The 19,045-nt window shown below is 39.6% G+C and overlaps 1 protein-coding gene across 4 annotated transcripts in view; it reads left to right on the forward strand.

Moving 5' to 3' along the window:
- The window catches only part of PRELID2 (PRELI domain containing 2), a 181,527-nt gene that overhangs the window by 3,113 nt on the left and 159,369 nt on the right, over positions 1-19,045 (forward strand). For 3 of the 4 annotated variants that reach the window (XM_060008615.1, XM_060008613.1, XM_060008614.1), the window contains exons 2-4: positions 10,914-10,971; positions 13,850-13,923; positions 15,452-15,612. In XM_060008615.1, coding sequence (XP_059864598.1) covers positions 10,914-10,971; positions 13,850-13,923; positions 15,452-15,612 — 293 coding nt within the window. The remainder of the gene's footprint in view (positions 1-10,913; positions 10,972-13,849; positions 13,924-15,451; positions 15,613-19,045) is intronic. The other variant, XR_011246413.1, reaches the window with a different exon arrangement.

Genomic DNA, 19,045 nt, shown 5'->3' on the forward strand with positions numbered 1-19,045 from the left:
ACGCGCAGGCTCAGCGGCCATGGCTCACGGGCCCAGCTGCTCCGTGGCATGTGGGATCTTCCCGGACCGGGGCACGAACCCGCGTCCACTGCATCGGCAGGCGGACTCTCAACCACTGTGCCACCAGGGAAGCCCTGGAAGAGTTCTTATACAATACTTAGCAAAGTGCCTGGCACATAGTAAGTAAAAACTGAGGAGGACATTTTGGAAGGTAAGGCTAGGGAAAGTGGAGGAGAACATTTGCAGAAAAGGTGTAGGGGTGGGACAGTGTTATCTCTGTGGACATTACACTTGCATTCTTTCTATTCACAAGGTAGTCCTTCAGAGATCCCTGGATGGGGCTATGTGACTGTCTCTAGGATGTCAGTAAGTTCAGTTGCTCTGAGAATTTTCACCTTATTTTACATTATTCATTCTTTTTTCTTTTCTTTTCTCTCTCTCTTTTTTTTTTTTTTGGCTGCGCGGCATGCGGGATCTTAGTTCCCTGACCAGGGATCAAACCTGTGCCCCCTGCAGTAGAAGCGAGGAGTCTTAACCACTGGACCACCAGGGAGGTCCCCACCTTACATTATTTAAAGCCATGAACTGGAAGTCAGTAGACCTGGGTCCCAATCATTGTGCTTCCTTCATTAAAAGCAGTTTTGAGGTGGCCTTGGGAAACAGTTTTCACCAGCCTATACTGTGCCCTTGAGCAAATTAGAAAGGGGCATCATCTAGGTGGTCTACACCCATAAGCCCACAGTAAATGGGGCTAGTGGGAGGTGTATGGGGCTACTTATGCAAGTTAGAAAAACGTGCTCCTCCTTCTACTAGGTGCCCAATGGCCTGCTTGACTGGAAAACCTTGTGCAGTGAGCAACATGCACAACCTTATGAGACAACCCTACTGTCTTAATTTCTTATCTGTGAAATGATGTGCTATGTACCCCACCAGTCTCCCAGGATTGTTGTGAGGATCAGATGTGTAACAGTTTGACAAGCATATGTTTCTTTTAAAGCATAAGGTAGTAAGAATGATCCTTTTGGCAAAATACCTTTTATTTTTCTTTTAGTCTTTTTGTATTTTTTTTTATTCAAAGGAAAGCACTTGGCAGAAGGGACAATCATAGGATCTCTGGGAAGCATTTAATCTGATTTTGCACAATGGTATGTTTGAAGGTGCTACAGCACTGAGGAAGTTCTATTTTAAATAGAGTCTACTGATCTCTGGCTTTTGGTATGTTAGGGCTTGCCTTCCAAGTTATAATATCCTGCTATTTTTAAAACCTGAGGAATGTTTGCTCTTCTTACACCTGCCTGTTGGATACTACAGGCAAAATATTAGCTACATGCTTTCAAAGCTAAGTGGCACCTTGAAAGCAAACACCACAATACTCTTTGTTCGTGGAGTGCAATGTTTCTCGTTGAACTCTTCATGGAGGAGTGCTGTGAAAACCAAAATGGTTTATTCATAAGATGCTAAACTGTACTTTCCATGAACTACAGTGTCAGTGCTCTTGACAGTGTGTTTTGGTTTCTTTCTTTGAATGACTCTTAGCTTTCTAGTTCTCATCGTTTATAGCTGTTTCCTTCCTTCTACTTAAAACCATCTGCAAAGAGAACACACTGTTGCATAGATGGATATAGCAGCTGATAGGCTTACTCATCTCTGGAAGCTAACATGGGTCCGTTTAATGGGGTTGCCTTGTATGAGCTGGATTCCTAGATTTTCTAAAAATTTCTTCCTAAAAGACTTCGTAAATTTTGTCTACCTGAAATTTAAAGTCATACAAAAGGCCATTATGTGGCCTGGATTTTTCTTGTTTATTCTTAAATGAGGCCAGAGAAGCTACAGTTTTTCTTAGCATAGAGTTGTTCAGGTTGATTTTCTTGTTATGCTGTAGGTAAAAGAGTCACTGTGAATAGAGTGTAAGCTTCATGGGTGGAGATTTTATCATCTGTTCCTGATGTATCTCAAGTATCCAAAGAGATCCCGGAACATAGTAGGGACTCAGCAAATCCTTATTGAATGAATGAGTGAAATACTCTCTTCAGGATTTAGCCTTATGTAATTTCAGACCGAAGCCCGTGTGGATTCTGTAATATGTCCTTACTTTGGGTACTGTAATCAAATGGACAGATCAAAATAATTTCTTTGCTTCAACACAGTGGCCTCGGATTTTATTCATTCTAGCCAGGAGCTTGATGTTGTGAACAAAATGGTTTGAATGTTTACCCTTAAACTGAGAAAGAGGATTTATGAATGGCTGTTTCCGTTTAGAGTAGAAAGTTGATTGCGTAATTAATAATGTTTCCATTTCTGATCCTATTTTTTCTTCCTTGCATATCTGACACATGTGTGGAACATCTCTCCCTACAGAGCTCCTGAAATATTGGGAGTGGACCTGTATTTCCAAAATAAGTGATTTGAAAATGATAGGCCTGGGTTAGCATAATGGTTATTTATCTTTTTGTTCACACTCTAATAGTCTTTCTTCACTTTTGTCTTCCTATCCTCAATTCTACTAGAAAATTAGGCGCAACGGGAAGAAGGTGAAGGCAGGAAGGGTGTGGGCTCTGACATCAGCCAGGTGTCGGGGTGCTTCTAGTTGTGTGAGTTTGGGCAAGTCAGTTCATTTTTCTTTGCCTCAGTTTTATCATCTGCATAATATTAATAATATCTTCTGGAGTTGTTGGGAGAAAGTAAGTTGGATGATGCACACAGTTGCATACAATATACATAGTTGAATGTCACCACACAGTAGGTGCTTTAGTACTTGTTTAAAACAAGTACTTTTAAAGTACTTGTTAAAAATCGTTATAGTAACACTAACAGAAATAATTTATGACATGTAAATCCATGAACTTGAAAATAAAAAGCTGAGAGAAGTAGTCTGCAGAAATCTTTTTAACTTGGAGTAATTAAAGGGAGAGTAAGCATATTTGAATTATGACTTTTTTTTTTTTTTTTTTTTTTTTTGTGGTACGCGGGCCTCTCACTGTTGTGGCCTCTCCCGTTGCGGAGCACAGGCTCCGGACGCGCAGGCTCAGTGGCCATGGCTCACGGGCCCTGCCGCTCCGTGGCATGTGGGATTTTCCCGGACCGGGACACGAACCTGTGTCCCCTGCATCAGCAGGCGGACTCTCAACCACTGCGCCACCAGGGAAGCCCTGAATTATGACTTATTTTTAAAATGTCATTTAAATAATATTAAAGCATACTTAGTGAGTTACCTAGTAGAGGTTGTGGCTTAATCAGTGCCTGAAAGATAGGAAGATTTTAACTATCAAAGTATAGTAGTTAAACATTCATTATATTTCTCCTAATAGAAATCCACAATAGATCTGTGTATCATTTGGCCCTTGGGAGATGAAAAGCTAAATAAAACATAGCCCTGGCCTCAAGGAGCTCACTGTCAAAGGGGACAAAGGGAAATAAATTAATTTTTGTGATAAGTGCCTTCTCAGGGGCATATCACAGACATACATTGTGGCGCAAGATTCATGTTTTAATTATAAATCTGTAAGAGCTTTTAGAGTACTTAGAGTTTGTTGCCTTTTTTAAAAGTAAGTATTCTCTCTATTCTCTTCTCCAATGTGGCGCTTTCCCTAATGCTAGTGGGCAGGGATGTGTCAAGGAGTCCTTGTCGTATCTTCTACAAATTCTGCAATGGTAAAGCATGAGCTTGTGAGGTTTTACTAGTCTAGGAAAATAAGAAATATCTTCTAGTAATTTTTGAGTAATAATTTAAATATATCTGAATTGCAAATGGACACTAATAGTATACTTAATACGACACCACAGTAAGTTACAAGATAAAGACTGAAGTCTTGAAAGTAAGTTTTCAAAAATATTGAGTCATTTTTTAGTAGCAAAACCAGTAAGGTGCCAGGTGTACACTTTACATAAAATTATTTCCTTGAATTCCTATAACAGCTTTTTGAGGTAGATTTTTTTGTTTTGTTTTGTTTTTGTTTTTCTAATTTTACAGATGAGAAAACTGTGACTGACTGAGATAATTTGCCAGAGACTCCCATAGACCTCAACTGAGGTCTCTTAGATTTTAAAACTCATTCTGTTTCCCAGACTGTCTTTATTTTACTTTCATTTATTTCTTAACTTTTCATTTAGAAATAATTTGACTTACAAAATGTTGCAAAAACAGACAGAAAATTCATGTCCTTAATTTCCTCAAACCACTATATAATTTTTAAAATCAGGGAATTAACACTGATACCGTGTTAACTGTCCTATAAACATTGTTCAAATTTTGGCACTTGTTTACTAATACGATTTTTTTTTAGTCTAGGATTCAATCCAGGATCCCACATTACATTTAGTTGTTGTATCTTAGTCTCCTTTTCAGTTCCTTAGTGCTTTCTGGACCATGGTGCTTTCCAAGAGTACTGATTAGTTACTTTGTAGACTTTGTAACTTTAAATGCATTGGGTTTGTGTATGCATTTTTTTAAAAAAATAGATCTTTATTGGAATATAATTGTTTTACAATACCGTGTTAGTTTCTGTTGCACACCAGAGTGAATCAGCCATACGCATACATATGTCCCCATACGCCCTCCTTCTTGAGCCTCCCTCCCATCCTCCTTGTCCCACCCCTCTAAGTCATCGCAAAGCACCAAGCTGATCTCCCTGAACTGTGCTGCTGCTTCCCACTAGCTATCTATTTTACATTCAGTAGTGTACATATGTCCATGCTACTCTCACTTTACCCCAGCTTCCCCCTCCCTGCCTCCGTGTCCTCAAGTCCATTCTCTATGTCTACGTCTTTATTCCTGCCCTGCAGCTGTGCTCATCAGTATCATTTATTTATTTATTTATTTAAGATTTCATGTATATGTGTTAGCATACTGTATTTGTTTTTCTCTTCCTGACTTACTTCACTCTGTATGACAGACTCTAGGTCCATCCATCTCACTACAAATAACTCAGTTTCCTTTCTTTTTATGGCTAATATTCCACTGTATATATGTGCCACATCTTTATCCATTCATCTGTCGATGGACATTTAGGTTGGTTCCATGTCTTGGCTATTGTAAATAGTGCTGCATTTAATGTTTAGGGAAGAGGATTTTCCTTGGTGTCACAATTGTATGAATGATTCTTTTTAATAAACTTCATTATGTCATTGCCAATTATTGGGACATTTTGGTATGAATGAGCGTGAAGTGACGTTGAGTGGCCTTTGTTTACAATCATAACTTGTCCCAGCAGAAGGGCCTTTGAGGATCATCTGGTGGTCTACCACCCGGGCTTCACAGATGGCAGCATCACAGTCTGCACATCTTGCCTCCTTGTCCTTTGTTTCTTCTACTTCATCCTCCTACTGCGAAGGCCAACGAACAGCCATTCAAAATGTCTGTTGACTTAAATGTGTTTAGTCTTTGACATTTTGACTCATCATTTGGTCTTGGTATAAAGTCAACTTTGCTTTTCTTTTAAGGTAGACAATAGTATGTAGCTCATAAAGGGAATTTGGCACAGCTCGCAGTGATTTCTCTGTGTAGTTAAATGCCATATCTCTTTTCAACAGCTCCATCCCTTTGTGTGTACATGTTTGGCATCAGCCTGGGTAGCAGAGATTCCCTTAATGCTTATAAAACTGATATGTTAATATACCAGACTTACTTTAGGTCTCCTTGGCCTTCTTTGAAGGACTAATACAGATATATCAGCTTCCTCGTGCTCTCTTGGATAATGCCAGTTGGAAGTTTGTAAACAATGGCTTCTTTGGAGGTCATTGACTTTTTTGGTGGGAGTATTATAAAAGGCAGGCATAGACTTCTGAGCTTTTTGGAAAGTTGTGTCTTTCTTTTTTTTTTTTTTTTTTTTTTTTTTTGCGGTACGCGGGCCTCTCACTGTTGTGGCCTCTCCCGTTGCAGAGCACAGCCTCCGGATGCGCAGGCTCAGCGGCCTAGCCGCTCCGCGGCATGAGGGATCTTCCCAGACTGGGGCACGAACCCGTGTCCCCTGCATTGGCAGGCAGACTCTCAACCACTGCGCCACAAGGGAAGCCCCTTTCTTTTTTTTAAAATATTAATTATTTATTTATTTGGCTGCATGAGGTCGTAGTTGCGGCATGCATGCGGGATCTAGTTCCCTGACCAGGGATCGAACCCTGGGCCCCTGCATAGGGAGTTTGGAGTCTTAACCACTGGACCACCGAAGTCCTGGAAAGTTGATATGTTAATAACTCATTACTCTCTTAAGAGTCGGCGTTACGAAAGCTTATTATATTTTCCCCCTGTAAATAAGAAACGTAAATATACCCTATCTTCATGGATCTACCCCCAGAAATATACTGAATGTTATTCCTGTAGTTAGATGGACTCTATTTTTTGACCTCTCACTCTTCACAGCTATGTATTTGTTTTAATGTGTATTTTGTTTTTTACCCATTATTTTGAAATTTTTGGCCTCTTACCTTTTAATATGTAAAACACATGAAAGCAAGGTATATGACAGTGTAGGAGAGTCTATGTTTTACTCTTGTTAGACTGTTACATACATATAATATAAGCAGTGATATTTGCAACACATTTATGTCTTGGGGAAAGGGAAGGGATTAGTTTATACATTCTGTGAAGAATGTAAAAATTGTAAGTAAATTCAGAATGAACTCAAATATACCTTGAAAAATCCCTTGTGTCACCCAGAAAGTATGGCAAATGTGCAGAGCCCTGTGCAGTAATTATTAGCCACTGCAGTTTGTGGTCCCCTGATAGAGGTCCAAGGATGGCAAGGGTTTTTGGTAGATATTTGGGTCATCAGTCCACTTTGCTTCCATGAAAGCTACTAGTGTGGAGCGGGGACCGGAAGATCCCAGGGTTGCCCTGCTCGTGTACAGGTCTTATGCCATTATGTTTTTAACATGGAGACTCCTTATCTTCACACTTGTTAAGAGATTTACTCATTTTGAGGAGGACAAAATGAGATAATACATATGGTGACCTCTAATACGGCACTCTGCATGGGCAAAGTAGATGTGCAATTAAGTCTTTGATGGGCTTGATCCTGATCTAGCTTAACCCTTTCCACTGTCACATTGTGTTTGTACAGGTGTCCAGAAAAACCCGGTCACCTGCTTCCTGTCTTCCCAGTTGGCATTCCTGGTGGTGACCCTCTCTGAGCAGCCTTCCCTCTCTCGACCCCTTATTAGCTGACTTCAGATACATTTTTGTGAATTCAGTCATGAATATTCAAGTTACCACAATATGGTGTCAGAAAATTTTGAGTAATGCCAGGTAGGGGGCGCCTCAGCACAATAAATCTTTATTTTAAAAAAAGTTAAAATAGATGCCTTTCATGTCATGGTATTTAGCTATTGTAAATAAACCTCTGATTTCTTTTTCCATTCTCGTATGGAAGGAGACTCGAGGCTCGCGTCTCTTCAACTCCAAAAGTAGTTGCATAGGAAAATGCCTTGAATCTTGCAGATGAGTTTACTGGAGTGAATAGCTTAGGATTTCTTGTGTTTGGCTGAGGCAACTTCCATTTTACTTTGTAATTTGCAAGAATTGTCGAATGAGTAACCCTTAAGTATTTTACAACGGTTCCTCTTCATGATTTCCCAAGCCCCTGTTATCCCTTAGTCTGATTTATTTTCGCCTTATATATTTTATTTTTTGTTTTTCTGACTAACGTGTAAACTCTCGAAGAGGCTACAATTTTGTTTGTTTCATTACTCTGTCCCTAGTGCCTGGAACAGTGCCTAGGTAGTCGGAAAACTGTTAAGTGAAGAATAGTGTCACTATTATTTAAATCGATACCCTTCACCCTAATAAGCAGATATTAAAGTTATAGAAAAGCGTGAGTAAAGCATTTGAGTTTATAATCTTTAGGAATTTCACTGATAACTTTGTGAAGTACTCAGAACTTGGGAACTTTTTATCATTAGCCTTCTCTGGTGATTATGTTTCCAACCTCTTTCATAATTTAGTTCAGTCATCTTCCTACAGCTTACAGTGTATTTATAATATTCAGTCAGTCAGGATGTATTGATGAATATAATAAAATGAGTAAAATAGAACTGTAGTAGAGGCAATATTCTCATACTCTCATTTTACCTTAGTATAAAAGTTCTGATTTCTATACACACACACACACAATAAAAATTAAAGGCATCTGTGTGAGTCTCAGATGTCTCCCTCACTTCAAGGGTGTTGTGTAAGTGAAGCCCCCTTGCTGAGGGACAGAACAGCTAAACCTGACCCCCTGTGATGGACATTATCTTCAAAAAAATACTGAAGGTTAAACTTCAAGAAAACAAGCATCGTAATTTTGAGCATTTTTTTCTGGAGCAAACATGAATGAATGAATACATAAATATTTAAACAGCCATGTTGGGAAATTCCTTGGCAGTCCAGTGGTTAGGACTTGGTGCTTTCACTGCTGGGGCCTGGGTTTGATCCCTGGTCGGGGAACTAAGATCATAAAAGCCGAGCGTGTGGCCACAAACAAACAAACAAAAAGGCAAGTTGTTGATTTGTTATCAAGATTGCAGCTGCCCGGATGGGAGTGTGACTGGCAGAGTTTACGGCATGGGGTGTGATGTGGTGTTGAGGATGCCAAGGACTGAGCCCACTGCTCACTTCATAGATTGGTTCCCCTGGTCCTCGAAGGGAGTAAGGTTTAGTTTCCACATTGGTCCCGGAGGTCAGCAAGGTTTATCTTCCAGATTGTTCATTCATTCGGCAAATATTCATTGAGTGCCTGCTATGTGCCAGACCTGTGCTGGCTGGTGGAGATACAGAATTCCTGCTCTTGCAGAGTCTGTGTTCTTATCCCAGGTCTTTTGGGGCCACAGATATCTGTAACAATGTGTGAAAGCGACGGATCCTTTTCCCTGAAAAATCAGTCACTCAGTCAACCTCTTATACAAACTGATGCATGCAGACACAGAGCTGCCGTGGGGTGGGGAAGAGCCCTGCTCGCTGAGTTTTGTAGACCATTTCCTGGGTTCAGAAGGCTTAAAGCTCAAGCTTACCAAGTGGAGGGCCCTGTCCCCCCCCCCCACCCCCCCCGCCGAGCCTGTTCGCTGCTCTCATCTCCCCCTCAGCACCTTACGGTGTTTTGGGTAAGACTTCCCTGTGATTTTCCTTTCCTATTAGATCGCATGATGAAGCAGTACACCTCTGGGAATAGAGCCTGACAGGCGCTCAGCAGGCCTGGTCAGCAGCCTGCTTGTCCTCTGGCTTTGAGGACTTCTACTGTCTGAGTCTCTTTTTGCATCTGAGCAGTGCAAAGGGTGGGGTTTGAGTGACTGAGGTGTTTGAGGGTAGGTTAGGTGGGCAGGCCTTGAAGGCAAAAGAAAGTATCTGTGGCTGAATTACAGTCTTGATGCTCATTAACTAGGGGATTTTGAGCAAATGACTTAGTTTAATTTCTCACAAGTGAAAGGGAAAAAAAAAAACCCAGAATGTAACTCATGGAATAGTTTTGAGAATTAAACTGAAATAATTAAACTGAAATAATATATTAAACTGCCTAGGACAAAAATGGTAGCTATCATCAGTTTTTTTTTCCCATAAATTTATTTTTGGCTGTGTTGGGTCTTCGTTGCTACACGCAACCTTTCTAGTTGTGGCGAGCAGGGGCTACTCTTCGTTGTGGTGCATGCGCGGGCTTCTCATTGCGGTGGCTTCTCTTGTTGCGGAGCACGGGCTCTAGGCACGCGGGCTCAGTAGTTGTGGCGCACGGGCTTAGTTGCTCCGTGGCATGTGCGATCTTCCCGGACCAGGGCTCAAACCCATGTCCCCTGCATTGGCAGGTGGATCTTTTTTTTTTCTTCTTTCTTATTAATTAATTAATTTATTTTTGGCAGCGTTGGGTCTTCGTTGCTGCTTGTGGGCTTTCTTTTTAGTTGCGATGAGCGGGGGCTACTCGTCATTGCCGTGCGCAGGCTTCTCATTGCGGTGGCCTCTCTTGTCGCAGAGCACCAGCTCTAGACGCACAGGCTCTAGAGTGCAGGCTCAGTAGTTGTGGCGCACGGGCATAGCTGCTCTGCAGCATGTGGGATCTTCCTGAACGAGGGCTCGAACCCGTGTCCCCTGCATTGGCAGGCGGATTCCTAACCACTGCGCCACCGGGGAAGCCCTGGCAGGCGGATTCTTAACCACTGTGCCACCAGGGAAGCCCTGTCCGCTTTTTATTAACATGAAATTGTGTTTCAGGGGAATTTAATCAATAAATAAACTTATTTTTTTGTATTTTTTTCTTTATTGAAATATAGTTGATTTACAGTGCTGTGCCAGTTTCTTCTGTACAGCAGAGTGACTTACCATACACATATATACATAAATAAACTATTGAGCACCTGGCATAGACTCCTTCTGTGATTATATTCCTGTGATGCTGACCCAGCCACCAGGCAATAGTAAAGGACAATAGTGAAGGAATTCACTATGTATTGATACTAGGCCTGATTTCATTTTGTGGCTCTACCACTAACCAGCTGGGTGACCCTAAGCTTTCTGATTTTATTTAGTTTCCATTTAGTTTCTGAAAGATGGGATAATGATATCCCATGACCCAATCACAACAGAGAGGCTGATTTGAGAAAAGATCATGCAAGTAAAGCATTCCACACAGTGCCTCATACAAAGAACACGCTTGATTTATGTAAGGCTGGTTCAATATTAATAGTATTATTTATTAATTAGCTTAACCTAACCTCCCCGTCTCCATCCAGAGCTAGGTTGACTCCAAAGAAGGTTTCTCCGGATTTCATACAGGTCCAGTTGATGACAGCATCTACTTACCTATTCCAAACTAGTAAAATTAAGACTCTTGATTGAAAACTGGCCTTAGAGATTGCTTGGATAATATTTACTGTTTCTGCAAATAACTGGTTACTGTGAAGTAATTCACTTTGGTAAAAAAAAGAATGGTAATTTTTCTTTATGTGTTTTCATTTAGTATCCAAACCCCATGGATAAAAATGTCATCTCTGTAAAAATTGTGGAGGAAAAAAAAGGTAAGTGCTACTGATCTTTGTGAAGATGTGTGTCTTTGTGTGTGTGTGTGGCCTGTTATATATATATATATTTTTTTGCGGTACGCAGGCCTCTCACTGTTGTGGCCTCTCCCGTTGTGGAGCACAGGCTCTGGACATGCAGGCTCAGAGGCCATGGCTCACGGGCCCAGCCGCTCCGCGGCATGTGGGATCTTCCCGGACCGGGGCACGAACCCCCGTCCCCTGCATCAGCAGGCGGACTCTCAACCACTGCGCCGCCAGGGAAGCCCTGGCCTGTTATATTTTAAACAGGTATATTAACAGGTATAGTTCTGTATTCGAGGCGACTGATAGAAAAGAGCACCTGGCATTTCCAGCAGTAGAAGGCTTGCCTTATGCTCTTGTCACTTTCTCCATTAAGAATTGATAACAGCTGTGACAGTTTACATTTTTGAACACTTAATGTGTGCCAGGCACTCTTACTTTTATTAACTTAATCCTCAGAACAATGAGGTTACATGGCTATGTCTCTTGATATATTCGTATATCATTTTATAGATGGCAAAATAGATATTACTAATAGCATGTATATGAGATGTGACTGTAAAATGATTGGATTATGGAATCAAAACTGCTTAACAATATGGTTCAGTATTGACTAGAGTGGGGCTTGACAAATTATGCTTGTGTTGCCTGTTGTTGTAAATAAAGTTTTATTGGCACACAGCTATGCCCATTTGTTTATGTATTATCTGTGCTTACTTCCTTATCACAACAATAGAGTTGTGGTAACAGAGACTGTATGGCCCACAAAACCTAAAATATTAATATTTACCATCTGGCGCTTTACAGAAGATGTTTACTGATCCTTGGACTGGAGTGTAGGAGTCTTTCCTGTTCTCTGTCATTTACATCTCCGGTAGAAGCGTTTTCACTGTCAGTGTTTGAACTCGAGAGCTGGCACTGAAGGAAGCTATAATGTTGCACATCATCAATGTGTAAACCTTTGAAGACACCCAGGCTCGGTCTACCATGCTCTTGAACCTTCTGAGAAAATGTATGAGATGTTCATTTCGTGACCCTGAGCCATTCTCTCTGTTTGGTGAAGAGAGAACTGTCTTTGCGAGGGTATTTCCTGCACTTCCATAACTCTGTAAATATGATTAAAAGCCGTTTTCTCAGGTACCTGCACTCGTAGGAGAAAGGTTTTATATGGCATTAGAAAAGTCTGATTTCAGGTCCTGATTTTGTTACTATCTACATGAACTAACTTCTTGGAGGCCCTATTTCTTCATCTGTTAAATGGGAAAATAATAACAAACTGCCTTTAGGTTGTTGAGAAGATCAAATGATAGAACAATGTGCATATTTCTAAGTGGTTAATTATAATTTCTACCACTGACAGGGGCATCTTTGCCTCCGGGAGTGGCTCATCCATTTTCACTACGTGTACTGCAGACATTGGATGAGATGGCCAAAGGCATGCCAGTAGGCAGAGGAGGTGAACCCATTTCTCACCCTACCAACAACTTCTGGGCACTCAGGGTGTTTGCACCAAGGTTCAGGGCTGTTATAGCCAGAGCTTTGAGAAACTGTAGGAACATGCTGAGTCACAGTAATTCACAGAGCAAAAGACAACACTTCAGAGTTTATATTTTTCTCTGATTTGGTTTCCTTTTTTTCTCAACTCACATTTATTGTGTTTTTTTTTTTTTATGTTCCTCGTGCTATTCTGTAAACTTCTTTCCAAAACAGAATAGTTCCAGCCACAGGGAGTCTGCTCCCCTACGAGAGAAGAGTATGCCCAATATAATTAATAAGAGGTTTATTCAAAAAGAGTCATGTACCAAAATGTTCATTGCAGCTTTATTTATAGTAACCTGGAGATGGAAACAACCTAAGTGTCCATCATCGGATGAATGGATAAAGAAGATGTGGCACATATATACAATGGAATATTACTCAGCCATAAAAAGAAACGAAATTGAGTTATTTGTAGTGAGGTGGATGGACCTAGAGTCTGTCATACAGAGTGAAGTAAGTCAGAAAGAGAAAGACAAATACCCTATGCTAACACATATATATGAAATTTAAGAAAAAAAAATGTCATGAAGAACCTAGGGATAAGACAGGAATAAAGACACAAACCTACTAGAGAATGGACTTGAGGATATAGGGAGTGGGAAGGGTAAGCTGTGACAAAGCGAGAGAGAAGCATGGACATATATACACTACCAAACGTAAAACAGATAGCTAGTGGGAAGCAGCCACATAGCTCAGGGAGATCAGCTCGGTGCTTTGTGACCACCTGGAGGGGTGGGATAGGGAGGGTGGGAGGGAGGGAGACACAAGAGGGAAGAGATATGGGAACATATGTATATGTATAACTGATTCACTTTGTTATAAAGCAGAAACTAACACACCATTGTAAAGCAATTATACTCCAATAAAGATGTAAAAAAAAAAAAAAAAGTTTAAATTTGTAGCCAGAAACCTGTGCTTGAAAACATGTTTGGTGCAGAAGGTGGCAGCATCAGATTCTCCATCGTTTTGTTAAAACATTCTCTTTGTTGGAGCTGAGCAGGGGGCTCATTGGCCATGGCCATTGGAGTGTTGACATTGATAGTCCTGAGCAGTGAACGATTTACGATTCTTTTGTCCTTGAATTTAGAATGTGCAGTGTGAGTGGCTAGCTATTTTATCCTTATTCCTTGCTCACAGATATTTGCAGGGATTTGGCCCAGAAAAGTGGTCAGGGATGCTGGGTTTTGAGTTAAATATTTTCTCTGGGAATTCTACATATCGAAAATTGAGATTGACATTAAAAGTTTTATTGACATTAAAACAAGAATACATTTCCGTCAGTTCTTTTTTGAGTGTAAAAATTTTCTGTTTCTAGATGTGTCAACAGGGATCATCTATAGAAAGAGGATTGCAGTCTGTCAAAATGTGGTTCCAGAAATTTTAAGGAAGGTAAATTCATTTCAAAATTTAATCAGATTTGGTGTAACGTTGGGTGTTTTCCAAATAGTCATGGAAAGAGATAGCATTTTCTGATGTGAAGGAGTGTTAGAACTTCCCCAGTTCTCCTACCTCAGAGCCCTTCTAAGGAAGAAATCTGTCTCCTGTCCGACCTCAGTTTTGACAGGTGCTACCAGAGAGTTTTTTTCCTGTCTGTTCTGTCTCTTTTGTGGAGGGCTCTTAGTGTACATAGAGATGGGCAACAATTATTTTAAAAGATACTTTGGACATTTTGCATGAAGTGGCCATCTTTTCTAATCTGTCCATGGTTAGATATGACTCTTAGGTAAGAATGATCAGAAGTGGGCAGATGGTAAGTATTAACTTCAGTAAGGAAGAGAAAAGCTTCAGTTTCCATTTTACTGTCAGTAAGAATGGCTTTGAGAGTATAGTGTTTTCAGCACCCTCTGTAAGTCTTTTTGTGTGTGTTTCTGTAAAGTAATGGTATTGATGATGAAATCTTCATGATAGCAAATTGTTTTCTCTCTTTGAAATCCTTGAGCACTCTGGTGATTGTTGGAAAAAGGTGAGTGAAATTTTTAATCACATTGCTTTAACCGTAGAGGGATTATTGACAAGAGTCCTTTTAGAATCATTAGGAAATAGAGGAGAGTGTCTTGCTGCGTACTTTTAAGAATGTCTCCGTCTTTTCAACCTGGAAGTGATCCTGTGTGTGATATAAAACCCAGTGGGGCTCCTGCCGGTTAGCTTGCAAATTGCTTTGCTGTGCTGTATGTAGAAAACATGGCAGCTTCCATCACTTTCTTATCATGGATTAAGACTCTGTTGCTTTCTTTAGTGGAAAGAAGGCTGATATGACAATGAAAATGAACTTTCTTTTATTTTCCAGATAATAATATGTTGCAGTATGTGCAGCAAATTATTGCTGGCTTTTTCCCCAGAGTGTGTACCCTGCCTTTGCCCTGTATACATGCTTTGCATCTATTATTTAAAAAGGCATTCAACTTTGTCTTGTATCTCCATTCTTAAATAATTTAAGAACACCCTGACTTGTACAATTCTGCCTTTGTAGCTTTGCATGTTTCCTCCACCTAGGAAAGCATACATTTCTAGATATTGGGCAGAGTTTAAAATGAAGAAAATATTTTATCTGATACTGGCCTGCATGTGAGCCCATAAGTGGGCCCAATTAGAATCCGTCAATTTAAGAAGGCCATAACCAGCCCTAGAGGAGACACGGAGGAGGCTGATGCTTTGCTTAATGTTTAGCAGTTAGGGGAATCAGGCCAGGGACTACACAGGCTGTGTAAATCCTGGGCCATTTGCATGTCCTTACCAACATTTAGTAAGGTCATAGTGTGTTTGATTATCAAGGACTTACCGCCATTGGTGAGTTGTCATCCCTATATCAGGATCACTTGTCCTCTTAATTCCCTGAGACTAAAAGCAACTCTGGACACAGTCCTTATGTAGCTTGTTCCTCCTAAATTCAGAAAACCATCTTCTGTCTTTTGGACAGGTGAACATTTTAAAGGTACCTAATGTCCAGTTAGAAGAGGAATCATGGTTCAATCCTCAGGAAAGGAACATGGCTATAAGGAGTCACTGCCTTACGTGGACACAATATGCATCCATGAAGGAAGAGTCTGTCTTCCGGGAAAGTATAGAAAATCCAAATTGGTAAGATCACCTGTGTGTGTGTGTGTGTGTGTGTGTGTGTGCGCGTGCGCATGTAGGTTGGGTGCGGGGAAGCACAAATGAGCACGCATATTAAAAAGCTGTGATTCCATACTTATAACCTCTGTTTACAACTCACATAAATTATATACTATTAATTTTTAATCACACAAGGAATCAGTAAATAGATTTCCCTTTGGGGGAAAAATGACAGCCCAACTCCTTTCTGACTGTCCTATCCAATTTGGTGCCTTTTTGCCTTCTCTAGAGGCAGTGAGTGTTATCAGTGTATTGAGTGTTCTTCCAGACCTTTAAGAGATACCTCTAGATACTCATAGAACCTGTATAGTATGGTTTTGATTATCTTTTTTACATACATGCTTTCATTCTGTGTAAATCATTGTGCACTTATCTTTTTTGTTTAGTAGAAGTTTCTAAACTTTATCCAGTTGATGTCTGTAAAATCTAGCTTATTCCTTTGAACTGCTGCATAGTGTTCAATCCTATCATTATACTACATTCTATTTAGCTTTTTTCCTTTTGGACAGATGTTCAGATGGTTTCTAGTTACTCTTATATATATAAGCAGTACTGTAATATTTGTGAAGCGTACGATCCTTGTATATTCTATATGTGAATGTTTCTCTAAAGGAGAATTGATTTTATTATTGAAATATAGTTGACATACAGTATTATGTTAAAGGAGAATTTTTAGTTGTCAGGTTTATTGAGTTATTATTTACATACAAAATTTATTCTTCTTAGTGTACAATTCAATGAGTTTTGGCAAACACACACATATACAGTTGTGTATATTGCCACAATCAAGCTACAGAACACTTCAGGTAGATTTTAAAGAGCTATATGCCGGGATAATTCCATGAGGAAAGAGTATTCTTTTCAACAAATGGTGCTGGCACAATTGCATATCCACATTCAAAAGAACGAAGATGGACCTCTATCTCACACCAAATACAAAATTAACTCAAAATGGATCAAAGAACTAAATGAAAGAGTTAAGACTATAAAACTATTAGGAAAAAACATAGGTGTAAGTCTGTGCGATCTTGGATAGGCAGTAGTTTCTTAGATATGACACCAAAAGCCCAAGCAACAAAAGAAAAAAATAGGTAAAATTGACTTCATCAAAATGAAAAACTTTTGTGCTTCAAAGGACACAGTCAAGAAGGTGAAAAGACAGCCCAACAAATGGGAGAAACTATTCGCAAACTGTATAACTGATAAGGGTTTAGTATCTAGCATATGTAAAAGACTGTTACAACTCAGTAATAAAAAGACAACCCAGTTAATAAAGGGGCAAGGCATTTGAGTAGATATTTATCCAGAAAGGTATACAGATGACCAATAAGTACATGAAAAGATGCTCAACATCTTTAGTGTTTCGGAAAATGCAAATTGAAACCACTTTGAGATACCGCTTCAAACCTGCCAGGATGGCTGTAATAAAAAAGAGACACAGTAACAAGCGTTGGAAAGGATGTGGAGAAATTGGAACCCTCGCACACTGCTGGTGGGAATGTAAATGGTGCAGCTGCTGTGGAAAACGGTTTTTCAGTGCCTCAAACAGTTAAATGTAGAGTTACCACTTGACCCAGCAATTCTACATTGTATTGAAAAAATCCACAAAAATTTGCAGGAATGTTCATAGCCCCATTATTTGTAATAGGCAGAATGTGGAAACAAGCCAAACGTCCTTCATCTGATGAATATATAACCAAATGTGGTATATCCATACAATGGAATATTATTCAGCCATAAAAAGAAATGGAGCAATGATTCATGTTACAATGTGGATGAAGCTTGAACACACTGTTTTCAGCGAAAGAAGCCAGTTACAAAAGACCATATATTGTTTGAGTCAGTTGATTTGAAATGTCCGTAACAGGCAGATCCATAGGGACAGAAAGTAGATTAGTGGTTGCCATGGGCAAGGAGGACAGGAGAAGAGGGAGTGAACTGCTGATGGGTATGGAATTTCTCTTTGGGGTGATGAAAATATCCTGGAACTAGCGTTGATGGTTGCACACCTCTGAAAATACTAAGACCACTGAACTGTATACCTTAAAGGGGTGAATTTCATGGTATATGAATTATTCCTCGATAAAAGAAAGTTATGTGGCTGGTTCTCAGGACATGCATCTTTTAAGTTTATACAGATTCTGTCACCAATATATTAATAAGTTAATTTACACTCTCAGCAGCAGCACATGAAAGCTCATTTCCTACAATATTGCCAGGACTTAATATTAACATACTTTTTTATTTTTGCCAGTGTAATGGGTGAGAATGATTAATTCCTTTGAAATAGGTTTACAAACAAAAGCAAACTCTAACAAGCACCACATGTTAATAGTGATTATTGCTGTGAACTGTGATTTCAGAGGATAATTTACTGTATGTTTTTCTGTTCTATATGGTTTGAGATTTTTATTTACCTGTCATTTTAAGGGAAATAAAGCCCTCAAACCCAAGTAACTAAAAATCAGAAATCTAAAATCCGTCTGAAGCCCCATCACTTGTTCAAATCATTTCTGCTCCCCATAATTTTGGTCCTATAGTGATAATTCTAGAATGTTCCAGCAGCACACTGGGTGAGTATGAATGCCAAGTCTTATTAGCGTCTGAGGTAGGCTTGCTCTGAACCACCCACTAGCTTTTTTCTTCTTAGTCTCCCACATGTCAAGAGCTTCACATAGAACATAGATGTTTAGGATTAACTATAAAAGTTGTGGGTAAAGAATAGAGCTTTTCTTCTTCTTTTTTTGTAGAAGTAGTAAAAGGACAGAATTGGCTGATTTTATGCAAAAAGCACAGAAGTCTTTCATATACCTCATTTTAGCCTCATTTTATCAGCTACCTGGGCTGTCGGCTGGTCTGAAAAGCAGTACTAAACCTTCATCAGTTCTTTGTAAAATAATAACTGTCCTGGAGAATCCAAGAAAATGTCCTGCAGGACCTTTTTCCATTGTGTGTTTTTAAAATTATTTTTTAAATAGTCATTCTGATTTTGGAAAAAATGTTAAATGTATCTTGTAAAAAACACTAAATTCAGGGAAAAAAGAAGCAATTTTCATCATCTAACAATAGTGTCTGTTTACATAACTTTCTTGGTCCAATCCTAATGGCATTTAGATTCTTTCTGATTTTTCGCTATTATGAAGAATGCTGTGATGAGATCCCTATGATTACATATATCCTCACTTATTCAATGACCTTTTAAGGTCGATGGGACAGGTGGGATTTCTGGGTCAATTCAAAGGTTATGTGCATTTTATATTTTGATGCATATTACCAGATTCCTCTGTAAAAAAGTTCGACCAACTACAACTTTTCCTTTCTTTGGTTTGTTATGTTCCTGTCCTCTGAAAAACACTCTCTTTTTAATGATTGACACAGCAGGCCAGTATTTATTGGC

The sequence above is a fragment of the Delphinus delphis genome, chromosome 3 (genome assembly GCF_949987515.2).
Source record: "Delphinus delphis chromosome 3, mDelDel1.2, whole genome shotgun sequence".
NCBI classification, from domain to species: Eukaryota; Metazoa; Chordata; class Mammalia; order Artiodactyla; family Delphinidae; genus Delphinus; species Delphinus delphis.